General features: G+C 51.4%; 1 protein-coding gene across 1 annotated transcript; it reads left to right on the top strand.

Moving 5' to 3' along the window:
• The first annotated feature begins 264 nt into the window (after positions 1-264).
• Positions 265-26,441, top strand: LOC130339680 (complexin-3-like). The gene is made up of 4 exons (XM_056554066.1): positions 265-375; positions 14,574-14,790; positions 25,843-25,927; positions 26,005-26,441. Exons 2-4 carry the CDS (start codon positions 14,624-14,626, stop codon positions 26,185-26,187), a joined length of 435 nt encoding a protein of 144 aa, XP_056410041.1. The 5' UTR covers positions 265-375; positions 14,574-14,623; the 3' UTR covers positions 26,188-26,441.
• Positions 26,442-26,948: the final 507 nt, after the last annotated feature.

Genomic DNA, 26,948 nt, shown 5'->3' with positions numbered 1-26,948 from the left:
GTGTAGTAGGACTAGATATGGGGGGGCTAGGAGTGTAGTAGGACTAGATATCGGGGGGCTAGGAGTATGGTGGGAATTAAGCATCATTCTCTATTCAGCAATGTACAAACATTAACCCTTTACATGAAGACCTTAGTGTATGTGAATACCTTTATCAGCACCTCATATACATTAGTTGTACTGAGACCCTCCTGGTGCACCACGCGGTGGTCACATGGTTGGCTGTGTGGGTGTAATCTCAGGCCAGTGGCTGCACTGTCATTGGGGATAAATCAGGATTGTGACTGATCCCAACTTAAAGGATTATAATGAAGCTTTGAGTCCGGAGCCGCGCTGCCCTCACTGGTGCACCATGGACTCTGGGAGAAAACTCAGGTATGTGGGGACAGGGTGGGCATCATGGAATGTCGGGCCCCTCTGTAGAAGGCCGAGGTTCTGGGAGACCCTGATGTATCCTGACCCTTCAGGGGTGGGCATCATAGAATGTCGGGCCCCCTGTAGACGGACGAGGTTCTGGGAGACCCTTATGTATCCTGACCCTTCAGGGGTGGGCATCATAGAATGTCAGGCCCCCTGTAGACGGCTGAGGTTCTGGGAGACCCTTATGTATCCTGACCCTTCAGGGGTGGGCATCATAGAATGTCGGGCCCTCTGTAGACGGCTGAGGTTCTGGGAGACCCTGATGTATCCTGACCCTTCAGGGGTGGGCATCATGGAATGTCGGGCTCCTCTGTAGAAGGCCGAGGTTCTGGGAGACCCTGATGTATCCTGACCCTTCAGGGGTGGGCATCATAGAATGTCGGGCCCCTCTGTAGACGGCCGAGGTTCTGGGAGACCCTTATGTATCCTGACCCTTCAGGGGTGGGCATCATAGAATGTCGGGCCCTCTGTAGACGGCTGAGGTTCTGGGAGACCCTGATGTATCCTGACCCTTCAGGGGTGGGCATCATGGAATGTCGGGCCCCTCTGTAGAAGGCCGAGGTTCTGGGAGACCCTGATGTATCCTGACCCTTCAGGGGTGGGCATCATAGAATGTCGGGCTCCTCTGTGGAAGGCCGAGGTTCTGGGAGACCCTGATGTATCCTGACCCTTCAGGGGTGGGCATCATAGAATGTCGGGCCCCCTGTAGACGGCTGAGGTTCTGGGAGACCCTGATGTATCCTGACCCTTCAGGGGTGGGCATCATAGAATGTCGGGCCCCCTGTAGACGGACGAGGTTCTGGGAGACCCTGATGTATCCTGACCCTTCAGGGGTGGGCATCATAGAATGTCAGGCCCCTCTATAGATGGCCGAGGTTCTGGGAGACCCTGATGTATCCTGACCCTTCAGGGGTGGGCATCATAGAATGTCGGACCCCCTGTAGACGGACGATGTTCTGGGAGACCCTGATGTATCCTGACCCTTCAGGGGTGGGCATCATAGAATGTCAGGCCCCCTGTAGAAGGCCGAGGTTCTGGGAGACCCTTATGCATCCTGACCCTTCAGGGGTGGGCATCATAGAATGTTGGGCCCCCTGTAGACGGCTGAGGTTCTGGGAGACCCTGATGTATCCTGACCCTTCTGGGGTGGGCATCATAGAATGTCGGGCCCCCTGTAGAAGGCCGAGGTTCTGGGAGACCCTGATGTATCCTGACCCTTCAGGGGTGGGCATCATAGAATGTTGGGCCCCCTGTAGACGGACGAGGTTCTGGGAGACCCTGATGTATCCTGACCCTTCAGGGGTGGGCATCATAGAATGTCAGGCCCCCTGTAGACGGACGAGGTTCTGGGAGACCCTGATGTATCCTGACCCTTCAGGGGTGGGCATCATAGAATGTCAGGCTCCTCTATAGATGGCCGAGGTTCTGGGAGACCCTGATGTATCCTGACCCTTCAGGGGTGGGCATCATGGAATGTCGGGCTCCTCTGTAGACAGCCAAAGTTCTGGGAGACCCTGATGTATCCTGACCCTTCAGGGGTGGGCATCATAGAATGTCGGGCCCCTCTGTAGACAGCCAAGGTTCTGGGAGACCCTGATGTATCCTGACCCTTCTGGGGTGGGCATCATACAATGTCGGGCCCCCTGTAGAAGGCCGAGGTTCTGGGAGACCCTGATGTATCCTGACCCTTCAGGGGTGGGCATCATAGAATGTCGGGCCCCCTGTAGACGGACGAGGTTCTGGGAGACCCTTATGTATCCTGACCCTTCAGGGGTGGGCATCATAGAATGTCGGGCCCCCTGTAGACGGACGAGGTTCTGGGAGACCCTTATGTATCCTGACCCTTCAGGGGTGGGCATCATAGAATGTCGGGCCCCCTGTAGACGGCTGAGGTTCTGGGAGACCCTGATGTATCCTGACCCTTCAGGGGTGGGCATCATAGAATGTCGGGCCCCCTGTAGACGGACGAGGTTCTGGGAGACCCTGATGTATCCTGACCCTTCAGGGGTGGGCATCATAGAATGTCGGGCCCCCTGTAGAAGGCCGAGGTTCTTGGAGACCCTGATGTATCCTGACCCTTCAGGGGTGGGCATCATAGAATGTCAGGCCCCCTGTAGACGGACGAGGTTCTGGGAGACCCTGATGTATCCTGACCCTTCAGGGGTGGGCATCATAGAATGTCGGGCCCCCTGTAGACGGCTGAGGTTCTGGGAGACCCTGATGTATCCTGACCCTTCAGAGGTGGGCATCATAGAATGTCAGGCCCCCTGTAGACGGACGAGGTTCTGGGAGACCCTGATGTATCCTGACCCTTCAGGGGTGGGCATCATGGAATGTCGGGCCCCTCTGTAGACAGCCAAGGTTCTGGGAGACCCTGATGTATCCTGACCCTTCAGGGGTGGGCATCATAGAATGTCGGGCCCCCTGTAGACGGCTGAGGTTCTGGGAGACCCTGATGTATCCTGACCCTTCAGGGGTGGGCATCATAGAATGTCAGGCCCCCTGTAGACGGATGAGGTTCTGGGAGACCCTGATGTATCCTGACCCTTCAGGGGTGGGCATCATAGAATGTCGGGCCCCCTGTAGACGGCTGAGGTTCTGGGAGACCCTGATGTATCCTGACCCTTCAGGGGTGGGCATCATGGAATGTCGGGCTCCTCTGTAGACGGACGAGGTTCTGGGAGACCCTGAGACTGGGGGGCCTTAGAGTTAAAGAACAGCCGAGGTTCTGCTGTATCTCCTGGCCCTTGAGGGCACATGACTACATGTTGATCACTGACCACATGGGTCACATTACAGGCCTTTACCTCTGACCGCTTCACCACTGAATGGAGAGCTGCCGGGGATCACTAAAAAGAAGCTGATCCCCAGTCACTGTATTCTGAGATCTGATTGTCTCTACCTGCCCTAGTGCTGATCCCCAGTCACTGTATTCTGAGATCTGATCTTCTCTACCTGCCCTAGTGCTGATCCCCAGTCACTGTATTCTGAGATCTCATCATCTACCTGCCCTAGTGCTGATCCCCAGTCAGTGTATTCTGAGATCTGATCATCTCTACCTGCCCTAGTGCTGATCCCCAGTCACTGTATTCTGAGATCTGATTGTCTCTACCTGCCCTAGTGCTGATCCCCAGTCACTGTATTCTGAGATCTGATCGTCTCTACCTGCCCTAGGGCTGATCCCCAGTCACTGTATTCTGAGATCTCATCATCTACCTGCCCTAGTGCTGATCCCCAGTCACTGTATTCTGAGATCTGATCGTCTCTACCTGCCCTAGTGCTGATCCCCAGTCACTGTATTCTGAGATCTGATCGTCTACCTGCCCTAGTGCTGATCCCCAGTCAGTGTATTCTGAGATCTGATCATCTCTACCTGCCCTAGTGCTGATCCCCAGTCAGTGTATTCTGAGATCTGATCGTCTCTACCTGCCCTAGTGCTGATCCCCAGTCACTGTATTCTGAGATCTGATCTTCTCTACCTAACCTAGTGCTGATCCCCAGTCACTGTATTCTGAGATCTGATCTTCTCTACCTGCCCTAGTGCTGATCCCCAGTCACTGTATTCTGAGATCTGATCTTCTCTACCTGCCCTAGTGCTGATCCCCAGTCACTGTATTCTGATATCTGATCACCTCTACCTGCCCTAGTGCTGATCCCCAGTCACTGTATTCTGAGATCTGATCACCTCTACCTGCCCTAGTGCTGATCCCCAGTCAGTGTATTCTGAGATCTGATCATCTCTACCTGCCCTAGTGCTGATCCCCAGTCAGTGTATTCTGAGATCTGATCGTCTACCTGCCCTAGTGCTGATCACCAGTCACTGTATTCTGAGATCTGATCTTCTCTACCTGCCCTAGTGCTGATCCCCAGTCACTGTATTCTGAGATCTGATCGTCTCTACCTGCCCTAGTGCTGATCCCCAGTCACTGTATTCTGAGATCTCATCATCTACCTGCCCTAGTGCTGATCCCCAGTCAGTGTATTCTGAGATCTGATCACCTCTACCTGCCCTAGTGCTGATCCCCAGTCACTGTATTCTGAGATCTGATCGTCTACCTGCCCTAGTGCTGATCCCCAGTCACTGTATTCTGAGATCTGATCGTCTCTACCTGCCCTAGTGCTGATCCCCAGTCAGTGTATTCTGAGATCTCATCATCTACCTGCCCTAGTGCTGATCCCCAGTCAGTGTATTCTGAGATCTGATCATCTCTACCTGCCCTAGTGCTGATCCCCAGTCACTGTATTCTGAGATCTGATTGTCTCTACCTGCCCTGGTGCTGATCCCCAGTAACTATATTCTGAGATCTGATCACCTCTACCTGCCCTAGTGCTGATCCCCAGTCACTGTATTCTGAGATCTGATCGTCTCTACCTGCCCTAGTGCTGATCCCCAGTCACTGTATTCTGAGATCTGATCGTCTACCTGCCCTAGTGCTGATCCCCAGTCAGTGTATTCTGAGATCTGATCATCTCTACCTGCCCTAGTGCTGATCCCCAGTCAGTGTATTCTGAGATCTGATCGTCTCTACCTGCCCTAGTGCTGATCCCCAGTCACTGTATTCTGAGATCTGATCTTCTCTACCTAACCTAGTGCTGATCCCCAGTCACTGTATTCTGAGATCTGATCTTCTCTACCTGCCCTAGTGCTGATCCCCAGTCACTGTATTCTGATATCTGATCACCTCTACCTGCCCTAGTGCTGATCCCCAGTCACTGTATTCTGAGATCTGATCACCTCTACCTGCCCTAGTGCTGATCCCCAGTCAGTGTATTCTGAGATCTGATCATCTCTACCTGCCCTAGTGCTGATCCCCAGTCAGTGTATTCTGAGATCTGATCGTCTACCTGCCCTAGTGCTGATCACCAGTCACTGTATTCTGAGATCTGATCTTCTCTACCTGCCCTAGTGCTGATCCCCAGTCACTGTATTCTGAGATCTGATCGTCTCTACCTGCCCTAGTGCTGATCCCCAGTCACTGTATTCTGAGATCTCATCATCTACCTGCCCTAGTGCTGATCCCCAGTCAGTGTATTCTGAGATCTGATCACCTCTACCTGCCCTAGTGCTGATCCCCAGTCACTGTATTCTGAGATCTGATCGTCTACCTGCCCTAGTGCTGATCCCCAGTCACTGTATTCTGAGATCTGATCGTCTCTACCTGCCCTAGTGCTGATCCCCAGTCAGTGTATTCTGAGATCTGATCGTCTCTACCTGCCCTAGTGCTGATCCCCAGTCAGTGTATTCTGAGATCTGATTGTCTCTACCTGCCCTAGTGCTGATCCCCAGTCACTGTATTCTGAGATCTGATCGTCTCTACCTGCCCTAGTGCTGATCCCCAGTCAGTGTATTCTGAGATCTGATCGTCTACCTGCCCTAGTGCTGATCCCCAGTCACTGTATTCTGAGATCTGATCATCTCTACCTGCCCTAGTGCTGATCCCCAGTCAGTGTATTCTGAGATCTGATTGTCTCTACCTGCCCTAGTGCTGATCCCCAGTCACTGTATTCTGAGATCTGATTGTCTCTACCTGCCCTAGTGCTGATCCCCAGTCACTGTATTCTGAGATCTGATTGTCTACCTGCCCTAGTGCTGATCCCCAGTCACTGTATTCTGAGATCTGATCGTCTCTACCTGCCCTAGTGCTGATCCCCAGTCAGTGTATTCTGAGATCTGATCATCTCTACCTGCCCTAGTGCTGATCCCCAGTCACTGTATTCTGAGATCTGATTGTCTACCTGCCCTAGTGCTGATCCCCAGTCAGTGTATTCTGAGATCTGATCGTCTCTACCTGCCCTAGTGCTGATCCCCTGTCAGTGTATTCTGAGATCTGATCGTCTCTACCTGCCCTAGTGCTGATCCCCAGTCAGTGTATTCTGAGATCTGATCATCTACCTGCCCTAGTGCTGATCCCCAGTCAGTGTATTCTGAGATCTGATCGTCTCTACCTGCCCTAGTGCTGATCCCCTGTCACTGTATTCTGAGATTTGATCATCTCTACCTGCCCTAGTGCTGATCCCCAGTCAGTGTATTCTGAGATCTGATCGTCTACCTGCCCTAGTGCTGATCCCCAGTCACTGTATTCTGAGATCTGATCGTCTCTACCTGCCCTAATGCTGATCCCCAGTCAGTGTATTCTGAGATCTGACCACCTCTACCTGCCCTAGTGCTGATCCCCAGTCAGTGTAGTCTGAGATCTGATCGTCTAACTGCCCTAGTGCTGATCCCCAGTCACTGTATTCTGAGATCTGATCGTCTACCTGCCCTAGTGCTGATCCCCAGTCAGTGTATTCTGAGATCTGATCGTCTACCTGCCCTAGTGCTGATCCCCTGTCAGTGTATTCTGAGATCTGATCTTCTCTACCTGCCCTAGTGCTGATCCCCAGTCACTGTATTCTGAGATCTGATCACCTCTACCTGCCCTAGTGCTGATCCCCAGTCAGTGTATTCTGAGATCTGATCGTGTCTACCTGCCCTGGTGCTGATCCCCAGTCACTGTATTCTGAGATCTGATCGTCTACCTGCCCTAGTGCTGATCCCCAGTCACTGTATTCTGAGATCTGATTGTCTACCTGCCCTAGTGCTGATCCCCAGTCACTGTATTCTGAGATCTGATCGTCTCTACCTGCCCTAGTGCTGATCCCCAGTCACTGTATTCTGAGATCTGATCGTCTACCTGCCCTAGTGCTGATCCCCAGTCACTGTATTCTGAGATCTGATCGTCTACCTGCCCTAGTGCTGATCCCCAGTCAGTGTATTCTGAGATCTGATCGTCTCTACCTGCCCTAGTGCTGATCCCCAGTCACTGTATTCTGAGATCTGATCGTCTCTACCTGCCCTAGTGCTGATCCCCAGTCACTGTATTCTGAGATCTGATCGTCTCTACCTGCCCTAGTGCTGATCCCCAGTCACTGTATTCTGAGATCTGATCGTCTCTACCTGCCCTAGTGCTGATCCCCAGTCAGTGTATTCTGAGATCTGATCGTCTCTACCTGCCCTAGTGCTGATCCCCAGTCAGTGTATTCTGAGATCTGATCGTCTACCTGCCCTAGTGCTGATCCCCAGTCAGTGTATTCTGAGATCTGATTGTCTCTACCTGCCCTAGTGCTGATCCCCAGTCACTGTATTCTGATATCTGATCACCTCTACCTGCCCTAGTGCTGATCCCCAGTCAGTGTATTCTGAGATCTGATCGTCTCTACCTGCCCTAGTGCTGATCACCAGTCACTGTATTCTGAGATCTGATCGTCTCTACCTGCCCTAGTGCTGATCCCCAGTCAGTATATTCTGAGATCTGATCGTCTACCTGCCCTAGTGCTGATCCCCAGTCACTATTCTGAGATCTGATCATGTCTACCTGCCCTAGTGCTGATCCCCAGTCACTGTATTCTGAGATCTGATCGTCTACCTGCCCTAGTGCTGATCCCCAGTCACTGTATTCTGAGATCTGATCGTCTACCTGCCCTAGTGCTGATCCCCAGTCAGTGTATTCTGAGACCTGATCGTCTACCTGCCCTAGTGCTGATCCCCAGTCAGTGTATTCTGAGATCTGATCGTCTCTACCTGCCCTAGTGCTGATCCCCAGTCACTGTATTCTGAGATCTGATCACCTCTACCTGCCCTAGTGCTGATCCCCAGTCAGTGTATTCTGAGATCTGATCGTGTCTACCTGCCCTAGTGCTGATCCCCAGTCACTGTATTCTGAGATCTGATCATGTCTACCTGCCCTAGTGCTGATCCCCAGTCACTGTATTCTGAGATCTGATCGTGTCTACCTGCCCTAGTGCTGATCCCCAGTCACTGTATTCTGAGATCTGATCGTCTCTACCTGCCCTAGTGCTGATCCCCAGTCAGTGTATTCTGAGATCTGATCGTGTCTACCTGCCCTAGTGCTGATCCCCAGTCACTGTATTCTGAGATCTGATCGTCTCTACCTGCCCTGGTGCTGATCCCCAGTCAGTGTATTCTGAGATCTGACCACCTCTACCTGCCCTAGTGCTGATCCCCAGTCAGTGTATTCTGAGATCTGATCGTCTCTACCTGCCCTAGTGCTGATCCCCAGTCACTGTATTCTGAGATCTGATCGTCTCTACCTGCCCTGGTGCTGATCCCCAGTCACTATATTCTGAGATCTGATCATGTCTACCTGCCCTAGTGCTGATCCCCAGTCACTGTATTCTGAGATCTGATCGTCTCTACCTGCCCTAGTGCTGATCCCCAGTCACTGTATTCTGAGATCTGATCGTCTCTACCTGCCCTAGTGCTGATCCCCAGTCAGTGTATTCTGAGATCTGATCGTCTCTACCTGCCCTAGTGCTGATCCCCAGTCACTATATTCTGAGATCTGATCATGTCTACCTGCCCTAGTGCTGATCCCCAGTCACTGTATTCTGAGATCTGATCGTCTCTACCTGCCCTAGTGCTGATCCCCAGTCACTGTATTCTGAGATCTGATCACCTCTACCTGCCCTAGTGCTGATCCCCAGTCAGTGTATTCTGAGATCTGATCATCTCTACCTGCCCTAGTGCTGATCCCCTGTCAGTGTATTCTGAGATCTGATCGTCTCTACCTGCCCTAGTGCTGATCCCCAGTCAGTGTATTCTGAGATCTGACCACCTCTACCTGCCCTAGTGCTGATCCCCAGTCACTGTATTCTGAGATCTGATCATGTCTACCTGCCCTAGTGCTGATCCCCAGTCACTATATTCTGAGATCTGATCGTGTCTACCTGCCCTAGTGCTGATCCCCAGTCACTGTATTCTGAGATCTGATCGTCTCTACCTGCCCTGGTGCTGATCCCCAGTCAGTGTATTCTGAGATCTGACCACCTCTACCTGCCCTAGTGCTGATCCCCAGTCAGTGTATTCTGAGATCTGATCGTCTCTACCTGCCCTAGTGCTGATCCCCAGTCACTGCATTCTGAGATCTGATCGTCTCTACCTGCCCTGGTGCTGATCCCCAGTCACTATATTCTGAGATCTGATCATGTCTACCTGCCCTAGTGCTGATCCCCAGTCACTGTATTCTGAGATCTGATCGTCTCTACCTGCCCTAGTGCTGATCCCCAGTCACTGTATTCTGAGATCTGATCGTCTCTACCTGCCCTAGTGCTGATCCCCAGTCAGTGTATTCTGAGATCTGATCGTCTCTACCTGCCCTAGTGCTGATCCCCAGTCACTGTATTCTGAGATCTGATCGTCTCTACCTGCCCTAGTGCTGATCCCCAGTCACTGTATTCTGAGATCTGATCGTCTCTACCTGCCCTAGTGCTGATCCCCAGTCAGTGTATTCTGAGATCTGATCGTCTCTACCTGCCCTAGTGCTGATCCCCAGTCACTATATTCTGAGATCTGATCATGTCTACCTGCCCTAGTGCTGATCCCCAGTCAGTGTATTCTGAGATCTGATCATCTCTACCTGCCCTAGTGCTGATCCCCAGTCAGTGTATTCTGAGATCTGATCGTGTCTACCTGCCCTAGTGCTGATCCCCAGTCACTGTATTCTGAGATCTGATCGTCTCTACCTGCCCTAGTGCTGATCCCCAGTCAGTGTATTCTGAGATCTGATCGTGTCTACCTGCCCTAGTGCTGATCCCCAGTCACTGTATTCTGAGATCTGATCGTCTCTACCTGCCCTAGTGCTGATCCCCAGTCACTGTATTCTGAGATCTGATCGTCTCTACCTGCCCTAGTGCTGATCCCCAGTCACTGTATTCTGAGATCTGATCGTCTCTACCTGCCCTAGTGCTGATCCCCAGTCAGTGTATTCTGAGATCTGATCGTGTCTACCTGCCCTAGTGCTGATCCCCAGTCACTGTATTCTGAGATCTGATCGTCTCTACCTGCCCTAGTGCTGATCCCCAGTCACTGTATTCTGAGATCTGATCGTCTCTACCTGCCCTAGTGCTGATCCCCAGTCACTGTATTCTGAGATCTGATCGTCTCTACCTGCCCTAGTGCTGATCCCCAGTCACTGTATTCTGAGATCTGATCGTCTCTACCTGCCCTAGTGCTGATCCCCAGTCACTGTATTCTGAGATCTGATCGTCTCTACCTGCCCTAGTGCTGATCCCCAGTCACTGTATTCTGAGATCTGATCGTCTCTACCTGCCCTAGTGCTGATCCCCAGTCACTATATTCTGAGATCTGATCATGTCTACCTGCCCTAGTGCTGATCCCCAGTCAGTGTATTCTGAGATCTGATTGTCTCTACCTGCCCTAGTGCTGATCCCCAGTCAGTGTATTCTGAGATCTGATCGTGTCTACCTGCCCTAGTGCTGATCCCCAGTCAGTGTATTCTGAGATCTGATTGTCTCTACCTGCCCTAGTGCTGATCCCCAGTCACTGTATTCTGAGATCTGATCGTGTCTACCTGCCCTAGTGCTGATCCCCAGTCACTGTATTCTGAGATCTGATCGTCTACCTGCCCTAGTGCTGATCCCCAGTCACTGTATTCTGAGATCTGATTGTCTACCTGCCCTAGTGCTGATCCCCAGTCACTGTATTCTGAGATCTGATCGTGTCTACCTGCCCTAGTGCTGATCCCCAGTCACTGTATTCTGAGATCTGATCGTCTCTACCTGCCCTAGTGCTGATCCCCAGTCACTGTATTCTGAGATCTGATCACCTCTACCTGCCCTAGTGCTGATCCCCAGTCAGTGTATTCTGAGATCTGATCGTGTCTACCTGCCCTAGTGCTGATCCCCAGTCACTGTATTCTGAGATCTGATCACCTCTACCTGCCCTAGTGCTGATCCCCAGTCAGTGTATTCTGAGATCTGATCGTCTACCTGCCCTAGTGCTGATCCCCAGTCAGTGTATTCTGAGATCTGATCGTCTACCTGCCCTAGTGCTGATCCCCAGTCACTGTATTCTGAGATCTGATCACCTCTACCTGCCCTAGTGCTGATCCCCAGTCACTGTATTCTGAGATCTGATCACCTCTACCTGCCCTAGTGCTGATCCCCAGTCAGTGTATTCTGAGATCTGATCGTCTACCTGCCCTAGTGCTGATCCCCAGTCACTATATTCTGAGATCTGATCGTCTCTACCTGCCCTAGTGCTGATCCCCAGTCAGTGTATTCTGAGATCTGATCGTGTCTACCTGCCCTAGTGCTGATCCCCAGTCACTGTATTCTGAGATCTGATCGTCTCTACCTGCCCTAGTGCTGATCCCCAGTCAGTGTATTCTGAGATCTGATCGTGTCTACCTGCCCTAGTGCTGATCCCCAGTCAGTGTATTCTGAGACCTGATCGTCTCTACCTGCCCTAGTGCTGATCCCCAGTCAGTGTATTCTGAGATCTGATCGTGTCTACCTGCCCTAGTGCTGATCCCCAGTCAGTGTATTCTGAGATCTGATCGTCTACCTGCCCTAGTGCTGATCCCCTGTCAGTGTATTCTGAGATCTGATCATCTCTACCTGCCCTAGTGCTGATCCCCAGTCAGTGTATTCTGAGATCTGATCGTCTCTACCTGCCCTAGTGCTGATCCCCTGTCAGTGTATTCTGAGATCTGATCACCTCTACCTGCCCTAGTGCTGATCCCCAGTCACTGTATTCTGAGATCTGATCGTCTACCTGCCCTAGTGCTGATCCCCAGTCACTATATTCTGAGATCTGATCGTCTCTACCTGCCCTAGTGCTGATCCCCAGTCACTGTATTCTGAGATCTGATCGTCTACCTGCCCTGGTGCTGATCCCCAGTCACTATATTCTGAGATCTGATCATGTCTACCTGCCCTAGTGCTGATCCCCAGTCAGTGTATTCTGAGATCTGATCGTCTCTACCTGCCCTAGTGCTGATCCCCAGTCAGTGTATTCTGAGATCTGATCGTCTCTACCTGCCCTAGTGCTGATCCCCAGTCAGTGTATTCTGAGATCTGATCGTCTACCTGCCCTAGTGCTGATCCCCAGTCAGTGTATTCTGAGATCTGATCGTGTCTACCTGCCCTAGTGCTGATCCCCAGTCACTGTATTCTGAGATCTGATCGTCTCTACCTGCCCTGGTGCTGATCCCCAGTCACTATATTCTGAGATCTGATCATGTCTACCTGCCCTAGTGCTGATCCCCAGTCAGTGTATTCTGAGATCTGATCGTCTCTACCTGCCCTAGTGCTGATCCCCAGTCAGTGTATTCTGAGATCTGATCGTCTCTACCTGCCCTAGTGCTGATCCCCAGTCACTGTATTCTGAGATCTGATCGTCTACCTGCCCTAGTGCTGATCCCCAGTCACTGTATTCTGAGATCTGATCGTGTCTACCTGCCCTAGTGCTGATCCCCAGTCACTGTATTCTGAGATCTGATTGTCTACCTGCCCTAGTGCTGATCCCCAGTCACTGTATTCTGAGATCTGATCGTGTCTACCTGCCCTAGTGCTGATCCCCAGTCACTGTATTCTGAGATCTGATCGTCTCTACCTGCCCTAGTGCTGATCCCCAGTCACTATATTCTGAGATCTGATCATGTCTACCTGCCCTGGTGCTGATCCCCAGTCAGTGTATTCTGAGATCTGATCGTCTCTACCTGCCCTAGTGCTGATCCCCAGTCAGTGTATTCTGAGATCTGATCGTCTCTACCTGCCCTAGTGCTGATCCCCAGTCAGTGTATTCTGAGATCTGATCGTCTCTACCTGCCCTAGTGCTGATCCCCAGTCAGTGTATTCTGAGATCTGATCGTCTACCTGCCCTAGTGCTGATCCCCAGTCAGTGTATTCTGAGATCTGATCGTCTACCTGCCCTAGTGCTGATCCCCAGGAACAGATCTGTTTTCCTTGTGGCTCTTGTACTGGTTTTGGCCCCTGCACTTTTATACGGAGGATGAGACTCTCTTCTGGACAGGAAACAATTCACGTGATTTCTGGTTCCTGCTGATTTCTCCTGTTAGTGCGCCCCCTGCTGATTTCTCCTGTTAGTGCGCCCCCTGCTGATTTCTCCTGTTAGTGCGCCCCCTGCTGATTTCTCCTGTTAGTGCGCCCCCTGCTGATTTCTCCTGTTAGTGCGCCCCCTGCTGATTTCTCCTGTTAGTGCGCCCCCTGCTGATTTCTCCTGTTAGTGCGCCCCCTGCTGATTTCTCCTGTTAGTGCGCCCCCTGCTGATTTCTCCTGTTAGTGCGCCCCCTGCTGATTTCTCCTGTTAGTGCGCCCCCTGCTGATTTCTCCTGTTAGTGCGCCCCCTGCTGATTTCTCCTGTTAGTGCGCCCCCTGCTGATTTCTCCTGTTAGTGCGCCCCCTGCTGATTTCTCCTGTTAGTGCGCCCCCTGCTGATTTCTCCTGTTAGTGCGCCCCCTGCTGATTTCTCCTGTTAGTGCGCCCCCTGCTGCCGGAGCTGAACCCCTTCTGACGTGAATCTTGTGTCTCATAGAGAGGATACGGTATGAATCTAAACATGTTAGAGTCCAACCATAACTGGACTCCATGATCTAAGCTTTAGGCCCCCAATATGGCTTCACGTAGTCTGGACCCCAAGTGCTATCAGTCAGAGCAGCTTCTGCCGATATGGCTCAGTACCTTGTGGGGAGCAGAGGACGTCACCTCCCAGGGTTACACGTGGCACCTCACATGGGGGCGTTTGGATCAGTAAAGTTAAACCCTTTTGGAGAGCGTCTGTAAAGATTTGTTTGTCTTCTGGGCTTTGGCATTTAAAGAGTTTTCCAAGATACACAAGTGTGAATGACGCTTTAATCTCCAGGAGCAAATAGTCCTATGAAGGTGAAGCCCTGGGGCAGGTCCTGGCATAAGGAGCTGAGGGAAGAGGTGCCAACCCGGGAGAGTGAACTGTTAGAACACCGCAACACTAACCAGTCAAATCCGCAACGCATACGTGTGAATGTTCCCATAACACATTGTGGGTGGATTAAGACTGTTCATTGGACGCTTCTGTCCGCCATCTTGGCTATAAACCCATCGTCTACGTGTCCCATAATGCTCTCCGATCACATGATCAGATGAGAAGGTTTAGTTATACAGAGGGAAGGAGAGTTTTTAGGCTGTGTTCACACTGTTTAATTCTTCCTTATCTAATACACAGATTAAATCTACAAGGGAAGGTTTGTAGAATTGTCATACACCCTCTCCTGACCACGTTCTGGTGCCGGGTCTGTGATGCCCATCAGGGGTATTATCCTCACCAGATCTCCCTGCTCATCTTGTTGTTTCAGGTTTTATATTCAATTACTGCAATGATTTGTGTTCTGAGAGATCTCTAATCATGGCCTCTGTTGCCAAATCGCTTTTGGGGGGCCCCGTGAAGAGTATGTCATGCTGCATATCTAGTGGCCCCCCCCAGGAACGGTGGCCCCAGCCAGAGCCCAAAGTAAATATGATGAGACGATGGAGCTCAGAGGAGCAGCACCGCAGAGTATTACAGCCAGGCAGGTAAGACTACATCCTGCAGTCACCACAACTCATAGTCATCACCACATCCCACCACCACATCCCATAATCACCACCACATCCCATAGTCATCACCACATCATCCCACCACCACATCCCATAGTCATCCCCACCACATCCCATAGTCATCACCACATCATCCCACCACCACATCCCATAATCACCACCACATCCCATAATCACCACCACATCCCATAGTCATCACCACATCATCCCCACCACATCCCATAATCCCCACCACATCCCATAGTCATCACCACATCATCCCACCACCACAACTCATAGTCATCACCACATCATCCCCACCACATCCCATAATCCCCACCACATCCCATAGTCATCACCACATCATCCCACCACCACATCCCATAGTCATCACCACATCATCCCACCACCACAACTCATAGTCATCACCACATCATCCCCACCACATCCCATAATCACCACCACATCCCATAGTCATCACCACATCATCCCCACCACATCCCATAGTCATCACCACATCATCCCACCACCACATCATCCCCACCACATCCCATAGTCATCACCACATCATCCCACCACCACATCATCCCCACCACCACATCCCATAGTCATCACCACATCATCCCACCACCACATCATCCCCGCCACATCCCATAGTCATCACCACATCATCCCACCACCACATCCCATAGTGATCACCACATCATCCCACCACCACAACTCATAGTCATCACCACATCATCCCCACCACATCCCATAATCACCACCACATCCCATAGTCATCACCACATCATCCCCACCACATCCCATAGTCATCACCACATGATCCCACCACCACATCATCCCCTCCACATCCCATAGTCATCACCACATCATCATCCCCACCACATCCCATAATCCCCACCACATCCCATAGTCATCACGACATCATCCCACCACCACATCATCCCCACCACATCCTATAGTCATCACCACATCATCCCCACCACATCCCATAGTCATCACCACATAATCCCACCACCACATCATCCCCGCCACATCCCATAGTCATCACCACATCATCCCCACCACATCCCATAGTCATCACCACATCATCCCACCACCACATCATCCCCACCACATCCCTTAGTCATCACCACATCATCCCATAATCATCACCACATCATCCCCACCACATCCCATAGTCATCACCACATCATCCCCACCACATCCCATAATCACCACCACCACATCCCATAGTCATCACCACATCATCCCCGCCACATCCCATAGTCATCACCACCACATCATCCCCACCACATCCCATAATCCCCACCACATCCCATAGTCATCACCACATCATCCCACCACCACATCATCCCCACCACATCCCATAGTCATCACCACATCATCCCCACCACATCCCATAGTCATCACCACATCATCCCCACCACATCCCATAGTCATCACCACATCATCCCACCACCACATCCCATAGTCATCACCACATCATCCCACCACCACATCATCCCCACCACATCATCCCCACCACATCCCTTAGTCATCACCACATCATCCCATAATCATCACCCCATCATCCCCACCACATCCCATAATCACCACCACCACATCATCCCCACCACATCCCATAGTCATCACCACATCATCCCACCACCACATCATCCCCACCACATCCCTTAGTCATCACCACATCATCCCATAATCATCACCCCATCATCCCCACCACATCCCATAGTCATCACCACATCATCCCACCACCACATCATCCCCACCACATCCCATAGTCATCACCACATCATCCCCACCACATCCCATAATCACCACCACCACATCCCATAGTCATCACCACATCATCCCCACCACATCCCATAATCACCACCACCACATCCCATAGTCATCACCACATCATGCCACCACCACATCATCCCCACCACATCCCATAGTCATCACCACATCATCCCATAATCACCACATCCCATAGTCATCACCACATCATCCCCACCACATCCCATAGTCATCACCACATTATCCCCACCACATCCCATAATCACCACATCATCCCCACCACATCCCATAATCACCACATCATCCCCACCACATCCCATAGTCATCACCACATCATCCCCACCACATCATCCCCACCACATCCCATAATCACCACCACATCATCCCCACCACATGCCATAATCACCACATCATCCCCACCACATCCCATAGTCATCACCACATCATCCCCACCACATCCCATAATCACCACCACCACATCCCATAGTCATCACCACATCATCCCATAATCACCACATCCCATAGTCATCACCACATCATCCCCACCACATCCCATAGTCATCACCACATTATCCCCACCACATCCCATAATCACCACATCATCCCACCACATCCCATAATCACCACATCATCCCCACCACATCCCATAATCACCACATCATCCCCACCACATCCCATAGTCATCACCACATCATCCCCACCACATCATCCCCACCACATCCCATAATCACCACCACATCATCCCCACCACATGCCATAATCACCACATCATCCCCACCACATCCCATAGTCATCACCACATCATCCCCACCACATCCCATAATCACCACCACCACATCCCATAGTCATCACCACATCATCCCCACCACATGCCATAATCACCACCACCACATCCCATAGTCATCACCACATCATCCCCACCACATCCCATAGTCATCACCACCACATCCCATAGTCACCACCACATCATCCCCACCACATCCCATAATCACCACAACCACATCCCATAGTCACCACCACCACATCATCCCCACCACATCCCATAATCACCACCACCACATCCCATAGTCACCACCACCACATCATCCCCACCACATCCCATAGTCATCACCACCACATCCCATAGTCATCACCACATCATCCCCACCACATCCCATAGTCATCACCACCACATCCCCACCACATCCCATAATCACCACCACCACCACATCCCATAGTCATCACCACATCATCCCCACCACATCCCATAGTCATCACCACCACATCCCATAGTCATCACCACATCATCCCCACCACATCCCATAATCACCACCACCACATCCCATAGTCACCACCACCACCACATCATCCCCACCACATCCCATAATCACCACCACCACATCCCATAGTCATCACCACATCATCCCCACCACATCCCATAGTCATCACCACCACATCCCATAGTCATCACCACATCATCCCCACCACATCCCATAATCACCACCACCACCACATCCCATAGTCATCACCACCACATCCCATAGTCACCACCACATCATCCCCACCACATCCCATAATCACCACCACCACATCCCATAGTCACCACCACCACATCATCCCCACCACATCCCATAATCACCACCACCACATCCCATAGTCATCACCACATCCCATAGTCATCACCTCAACCCACCACCACATCCCATAGTCATCACCACATCCCATAATCACCACCACCACCACATCCCATAGTCACCACCACAACCCATAGTCATCACCACATCCCATAGTCACCACCACATCCCATAGTCACCACCACAACCCACCACCACATCCCATAGTCATCACCACATCATCCCACCACATCCCATAGTCATCACCACATCATCCCACCACCACATCCCATAATCACCACCACCACATCCCATAGTCATCACCACAGCCCACCACCACATCCCATAGTCATCACTACATCCCATAGTCACCACCACATCCCATAGTCATCACCACATCCCATAGTCATCACCTCAACCCACCACCACATCCCATAGTCATCACCACATCCCATAATCACCACCACCACCACATCCCATAATCACCACCACAACCCACCACCACATCCCATAGTCACCACCACATCCCATAATCACCACCACAACCCACCACCACATGCCATAGTCACCACCACATCCCATAATCACCACCACAACCCACCACCACATCCCATAGTCACCACCACATCCCATAGTCACCACCACATCCCATAGTCACCACCACAACCCACCACCACATCCCATATTCATCACCACATCCCATAGTCACCACCACATCCCATAGTCACCACCACAACCCACCACCACATCCCATAGTCATCACCACATCATCCCACCACCACATCCCATAATCACCACCACATCCCATAATCACCACCACATCCCATAGTCATCACCACATCATCCCCACCACATCCCATAGTCATCACCACATCATCCCCACCACATCCCATAATCCCCACCACATCCCATAGTCATCACCACATCATCCCACCACCACATCCCATAGTCATCACCACATCATCCCCACCACATCCCATAATCCCCACCACATCCCATAGTCATCACCACATCATCCCACCACCACAACTCATAGTCATCACCACATCATCCCCACCACATCCCATAATCACCACCACATCCCATAGTCATCACCACATCATCCCCACCACATCCCATAGTCATCACCACATCATCCCCACCACATCCCATAATCACCACCACATCCCATAATCACCACCACATCCCATAGTCATCACCACATCATCCCACCACCACATCATCCCCGCCACATCCCATAGTCATCACCACATCATCCCACCACCACATCCCATAGTCATCACCACATCATCCCCACCACATCCCATAATCACCACCACATCCCATAGTCATCACCACATCATCCCCACCACATCCCATAGTCATCACCACATGATCCCACCACCACATCATCCCCTCCACATCCCATAGTCATCACTACATCATCATCCCCACCACATCCCATAATCCCCACCACATCCCATAGTCATCACCACATCATCCCCACCACATCCCATAGTCATCACCACATGATCCCACCACCACATCATCCCCTCCACATCCCATAGTCATCACTACATCATCATCCCCACCACATCCCATAATCCCCACCACATCCCATAGTCATCACCACATCATCCCCACCACATCCTATAGTCATCACCACATCATCCCCACCACATCCCATAGTCATCACCACATCATCCCCACCACATCCCATAGTCATCACCACATCATCCCACCACCACATCATCCCCGCCACATCCCATAGTCATCACCACATCATCCCCACCACATCCCATAGTCATCACCACATCATCCCACCACCACATCATCCCCACCACATCCCTTAGTCATCACCACATCATCCCATAATCATCACCACATCATCCCCACCACATCCCATAGTCATCACCACATCATCCCCACCACATCCCATAATCACCACCACCACATCCCATAGTCATCACCACATCATCCCCGCCACATCCCATAGTCATCACCACCACATCATCCCCACCACATCCCATAATCCCCACCACATCCCATAGTCATCACCACATCATCCCACCACCACATCATCCCCACCACATCCCATAGTCATCACCACATCATCCCCACCACATCCCATAGTCATCACCACATCATCCCCACCACATCCCATAGTCATCACCACATCATCCCCACCACATCCGATAATCCCCACCACATCCCATAATCACCACCACATCCCATAGTCATCACCACATCATCCCACCACCACATCATCCCTGCCACATCCCATAGTCATCACCACATCATCCCACCACCACATCCCATAGTCATCACCACATCATCCCACCACCACAACTCATAGTCATCACCACATCATCCCCACCACATCCCATAATCACCACCACATCCCATAGTCATCACCACATCATCCCCACCACATCCCATAGTCATCACCACATGATCCCACCACCACATCATCCCCTCCACATCCCATAGTCATCACCACATCATCATCCCCACCACATCCCATAATCCCCACCACATCCCATAGTCATCACGACATCATCCCACCACCACATCCCATAGTCATCACCACATCATCCCACCACCACATCATCCCCACCACATCCTATAGTCATCACCACATCATCCCCACCACATCCCATAGTCATCACCACATCATCCCCACCACATCCCATAGTCATCACCACATCATCCCACCACCACATCATCCCCGCCACATCCCATAGTCATCACCACATCATCCCCACCACATCCCATAGTCATCACCACATCATCCCACCACCACATCATCCCCACCACATCCCTTAGTCATCACCACATCATCCCATAATCATCACCACATCATCCCCACCACATCCCATAGTCATCACCACATCATCCCCACCACATCCCATAATCACCACCACCACATCCCATAGTCATCACCACATCATCCCCGCCACATCCCATAGTCATCACCACCACATCATCCCCACCACATCCCATAATCCCCACCACATCCCATAGTCATCACCACATCATCCCACCACCACATCATCCCCACCACATCCCATAGTCATCACCACATCATCCCCACCACATCCCATAGTCATCACCACATCATCCCCACCACATCCCATAGTCATCACCACATCATCCCCACCACATCCCATAATCATCACCCCATCATCCCCACCACATCCCATAATCACCACCACCACATCATCCCCACCACATCCCATAGTCATCACCACATCATTCCCACCACATCCCATAATCACCACCACCACATCCCATAGTCATCACCACATCATCCCCACCACATCCCATAGTCATCACCACATGATCCCACCACATCCCATAATCACCACATCATCCCACCACATCCCATAATCACCACATCCCATAATCACCACATCATCCCCACCACATCCCATAGTCATCACCACATCATCCCCACCACATCCCATAATCACCACCACCACATCCCATAGTCATCACCACATCATCCCCACCACATCCCATAGTCATCACCACATCATCCCCACCACATCCCATAGTCATCACCACCACATCCCATAGTCATCACCACATCATGCCACCACCACATCATCCCCACCACATCCCTTAGTCATCACCACATCATCCCATAATCACCACATCCCATAGTCATCACCACATCATCCCCACCACATCCCATAGTCATCACCACATTATCCCCACCACATCCCATAATCACCACATCATCCCACCACATCCCATAATCACCACATCATCCCCACCACATCCCATAATCACCACATCATCCCCACCACATCCCATAGTCATCACCACATCATCCCCACCACATCATCCCCACCACATCCCATAATCACCACCACATCATCCCCACCACATGCCATAATCACCACATCATCCCCACCACATCCCATAGTCATCACCACATCATCCCCACCACATCCCATAATCACCACCACCACATCCCATAGTCATCACCACATCATCCCCACCACATCCCATAATCACCACATCATCCCCACCACATGCCATAATCACCACCACCACATCCCATAGTCATCACCACATCATCCCCACCACATCCCATAGTCATCACCACCACATCCCATAGTCACCACCACATCATCCCCACCACATCCCATAATCACCACAACCACATCCCATAGTCACCACCACCACATCATCCCCACCACATCCCATAATCACCACCACCACATCCCATAGTCACCACCACCACATCATCCCCACCACATCCCATAGTCATCACCACCACATCCCATAGTCATCACCACATCATCCCCACCACATCCCATAGTCATCACCACCACATCCCCACCACATCCCATAATCACCACCACCACATCCCATAGTCACCACCACCACCACATCATCCCCACCACATCCCATAATCACCACCACCACATCCCATAGTCATCACCACATCATCCCCACCACATCCCATAGTCATCACCACCACATCCCATAGTCATCACCACATCATCCCCACCACATCCCATAATCACCACCACCACCACATCCCATAGTCATCACCACCACATCCCATAGTCACCACCACATCATCCCCACCACATCCCATAATCACCACCACCACATCCCATAGTCACCACCACCACATCATCCCCACCACATCCCATAATCACCACCACCACATCCCATAGTCATCACCACATCCCATAGTCATCACCTCAACCCACCACCACATCCCATAGTCATCACCACATCCCATAATCACCACCACCACCACATCCCATAGTCACCACCACAACCCATAGTCATCACCACATCCCATAGTCACCACCACATCCCATAGTCATCACCACATCATCCCACCACATCCCATAGTCATCACCACATCATCCCACCACCACATCCCATAATCACCACCACCACATCCCATAGTCATCACCACAGCCCACCACCACATCCCATAGTCATCACTACATCCCATAGTCACCACCACATCCCATAGTCATCACCACATCCCATAGTCATCACCTCAACCCACCACCACATCCCATAGTCATCACCACATCCCATAATCACCACCACCACCACATCCCATAATCACCACCACAACCCACCACCACATCCCATAGTCACCACCACATCCCATAGTCACCACCACATCCCATAGTCACCACCACAACCCATAGTCACCACCACATCTCATATTCATCACCACATCCCATAGTCACCACCACAACCCATAGTCACCACCACAACCCACCACCACATCCCATAGTCATCAACACATCATCCCACCACATCCCATAGTCACCACCACATCTCATATTCATCACCACAACCCATAGTCACCACCACAACCCACCACCACATCCCATAGTCATCAACACATCATCCCACCACATCCCATAGTCACCACCACATCCCATAGTCACCACCACATCCCATAGTCACCACCACATCCCATAGTCATCACCACATCCCATAGTCACCACCACATCCCATAGTCATCACCACATCCCATAGTCATCACCACATCCCATAGTCATCACCACATCCCATAGTCATCACCAAATCCCATAGTCACCACCACATCCCATAGTCACCACCACATCCCATAGTCATCACCACATCCCATAGTCATCAACACATCATCCCACCACATCCCATAGTCACCACCACATCCCATAGTCACCACCACATCCCATAATCACCACCACCACATCCCATAGTCATCACCACAGCCCACCACCACATCCCATAGTCATCACTACATCCCATAGTCACCACCACATCCCATAGTCATCACCACATCCCATAGTCATCACCTCAACCCACCACCACATCCCATAGTCATCACCACATCCCATAATCACCACCACCACCACATCCCATAATCACCACCACAACCCACCACCACATCCCATAGTCACCACCACATCCCATAGTCACCACCACATCCCATAGTCACCACCACAACCCATAGTCACCACCACATCTCATATTCATCACCACATCCCATAGTCACCACCACAACCCATAGTCACCACCACAACCCACCACCACATCCCATAGTCATCAACACATCATCCCACCACATCCCATAGTCACCACCACATCTCATATTCATCACCACAACCCATAGTCACCACCACAACCCACCACCACATCCCATAGTCATCAACACATCATCCCACCACATCCCATAGTCACCACCACATCCCATAGTCACCACCACATCCCATAGTCACCACCACATCCCATAGTCATCACCACATCCCATAGTCACCACCACATCCCATAGTCATCACCACATCCCATAGTCATCACCACATCCCATAGTCATCACCACATCCCATAGTCATCACCAAATCCCATAGTCACCACCACATCCCATAGTCACCACCACATCCCATAGTCATCACCACATCCCATAGTCATCAACACATCATCCCACCACATCCCATAGTCACCACCACATCCCATAGTCACCACCACATCCCATAGTCACCACCACATCCCATAGTCATCACCAAATCCCATAGTCATCACCACATCCCATAGTCATCACCACATCCCATAGTCACCACCACATCCCATAGTCACCACCACATCCCATATTCATCACCACATCCCATAGTCACCACCACATCCCATAGTCATCACCACATCCCATAGTCACCACCACATCCCATAGTCACCACCACATCCCATAGTCACCACCACAACCCACCACCACATCCCATAGTCATCACCACATCCCATAATCACCACCACCACCACATCCCATAATCACCACCACAACCCACCACCACATCCCATAGTCATCAACACATCATCCCACCACATCCCATAGTCACCACCACATCCCATAGTCACCACCACATCCCATAGTCATCAACACATCATCCCACCACATCCCATAGTCACCACCACATCCCATAGTCACCACCACATCCCATAGTCACCACCACATCCCATAGTCATCACCACATCCCATAGTCACCACCACATCCCATAGTCATCACCACATCCCATAGTCATCACCACATCCCATAGTCATCACCACATCCCATAGTCATCACCAAATCCCATAGTCACCACCACATCCCATAGTCACCACCACAACCCACCACCACATCCCATAGTCATCAACACATCATCCCACCACATCCCATAGTCACCACCACATCCCATAGTCACCACCACATCCCATAGTCACCACCACATCCCATAGTCATCACCACATCCCATAGTCATCACCAAATCCCATAGTCATCACCACATCCCATAGTCACCACCACATCCCATAGTCACCACCACATCCCACCACCACATCCCATAGTCACCACCACATCCCATAGTCACCACCACAACCCACCACCACATCCCATAGTCACCACCACATCCCATAGTCATCACCACATCCCACCACCACATCCCATAGTCACCACCACATCCCACCACCACATCCCATAGTCACCACCACATCCCATAGTCATCACCACATCATCCCACCACATCCCATAGTCATCACCACATCCCATAGTCATCACCACATCATCCCACCACATCCCATAGTCATCACCACATCCCATAGTCATCACCACATCCCATAGTAACCATCCCATAGCAACCACCACATCCCATAGTTACATTTCCCGCCATGTTTCCACCATTTTGTCTGGTACAGGAGGAGGGATTCTTTGTACTCCCAGCAGAAGGCAGAGAGGGCGCTGATGAGGCAGCACTTCAGGGAGAAATATCATCTGGCTGCAGTAAGTGTGTTCTGGGGCCCCGGTGAGGGCCACAATGGGGAATGTCACCCTCTGACTTCTTGTATTTCCTCCACTAGAACGTCCAGGACCAGGAGCAGGTGAAGGCTGGAGACCATGTCCGCCTCTCCCGGAATCTGCGCGCCGTAGTGCGACAGGAGGAGGACAACTCTGAGGACTTCTCCATCACTGATCTCCTGGCCAACCTGAGGAAAAGTGCCCAAACTACAGTGGAGCCAGGGGCCCGATGCCTGGTCATGTGACACTACAGGGGGCAAGAATACATACTAGGGGACCGAGGAGGGCAAATGTCACAAGAATCACATCATAAACAAGGAGCTCCAGCACTGCTCATCCTGCTCCTCCTGGTTCTTCTAGACTGTAAACCCCTTTCTATATCAGAAGGAGCTCCGGCACTGCTCATCCTGCTCCTCCTGGTTCTTCTAGACTGTTAACCCCTATCTATATCAGAAGGAGCTCCAGCACTGCTCATCCTGCTTCTCCCGGTTACTGTAGACTATAAACCCTTATCTATATCAGAAGGAGCTCCAGCACTGCTCATCCTGCTTCTCCCGGTTACTGTAGACTATAAACCCTTATCTATATCAGAAGGAGCTCCAGCACTGCTCCTCCTGCTCCTCCTGGTTCTTCTAGACTGTAAACCCTTATCTATATAAGGAGGAGCTCCAGCACTGCTCATCCTGCTCCTCCTGGTTACTGTAGACTGTAAACCCTTATCTATATCAGAAGGAGCTCCAGCACTGCTCATCCTGCTCATCCTGGTTACTGTAGACTATAAACCCTTATCTATATCAGAAGGAGCTCCAGCACTGCTCATCCTGCTCCTCCTGGTTACTGTAGACTGTAAACCCTTATCTATATAGGGAGGAGCTCCAGCACTGCTCATCCTGCTCCTCCTGGTTACTGTAGACTGTAAACCCTTATCTATATAAGAAGGAGCTCCAGCACTGCTCATCCTGCTCCTCCTGGTTACTGTAGACTATAAACCCTTACCTATATAAGG

The sequence above is a fragment of the Hyla sarda genome, unplaced genomic scaffold, assembly GCF_029499605.1.
Source record: "Hyla sarda isolate aHylSar1 unplaced genomic scaffold, aHylSar1.hap1 scaffold_55, whole genome shotgun sequence".
NCBI lineage: Eukaryota > Metazoa > Chordata > Amphibia > Anura > Hylidae > Hyla > Hyla sarda.
Note: the sequence above shows the minus strand (reverse complement) of the source record. Positions and strands in the feature narration are given on the sequence as shown.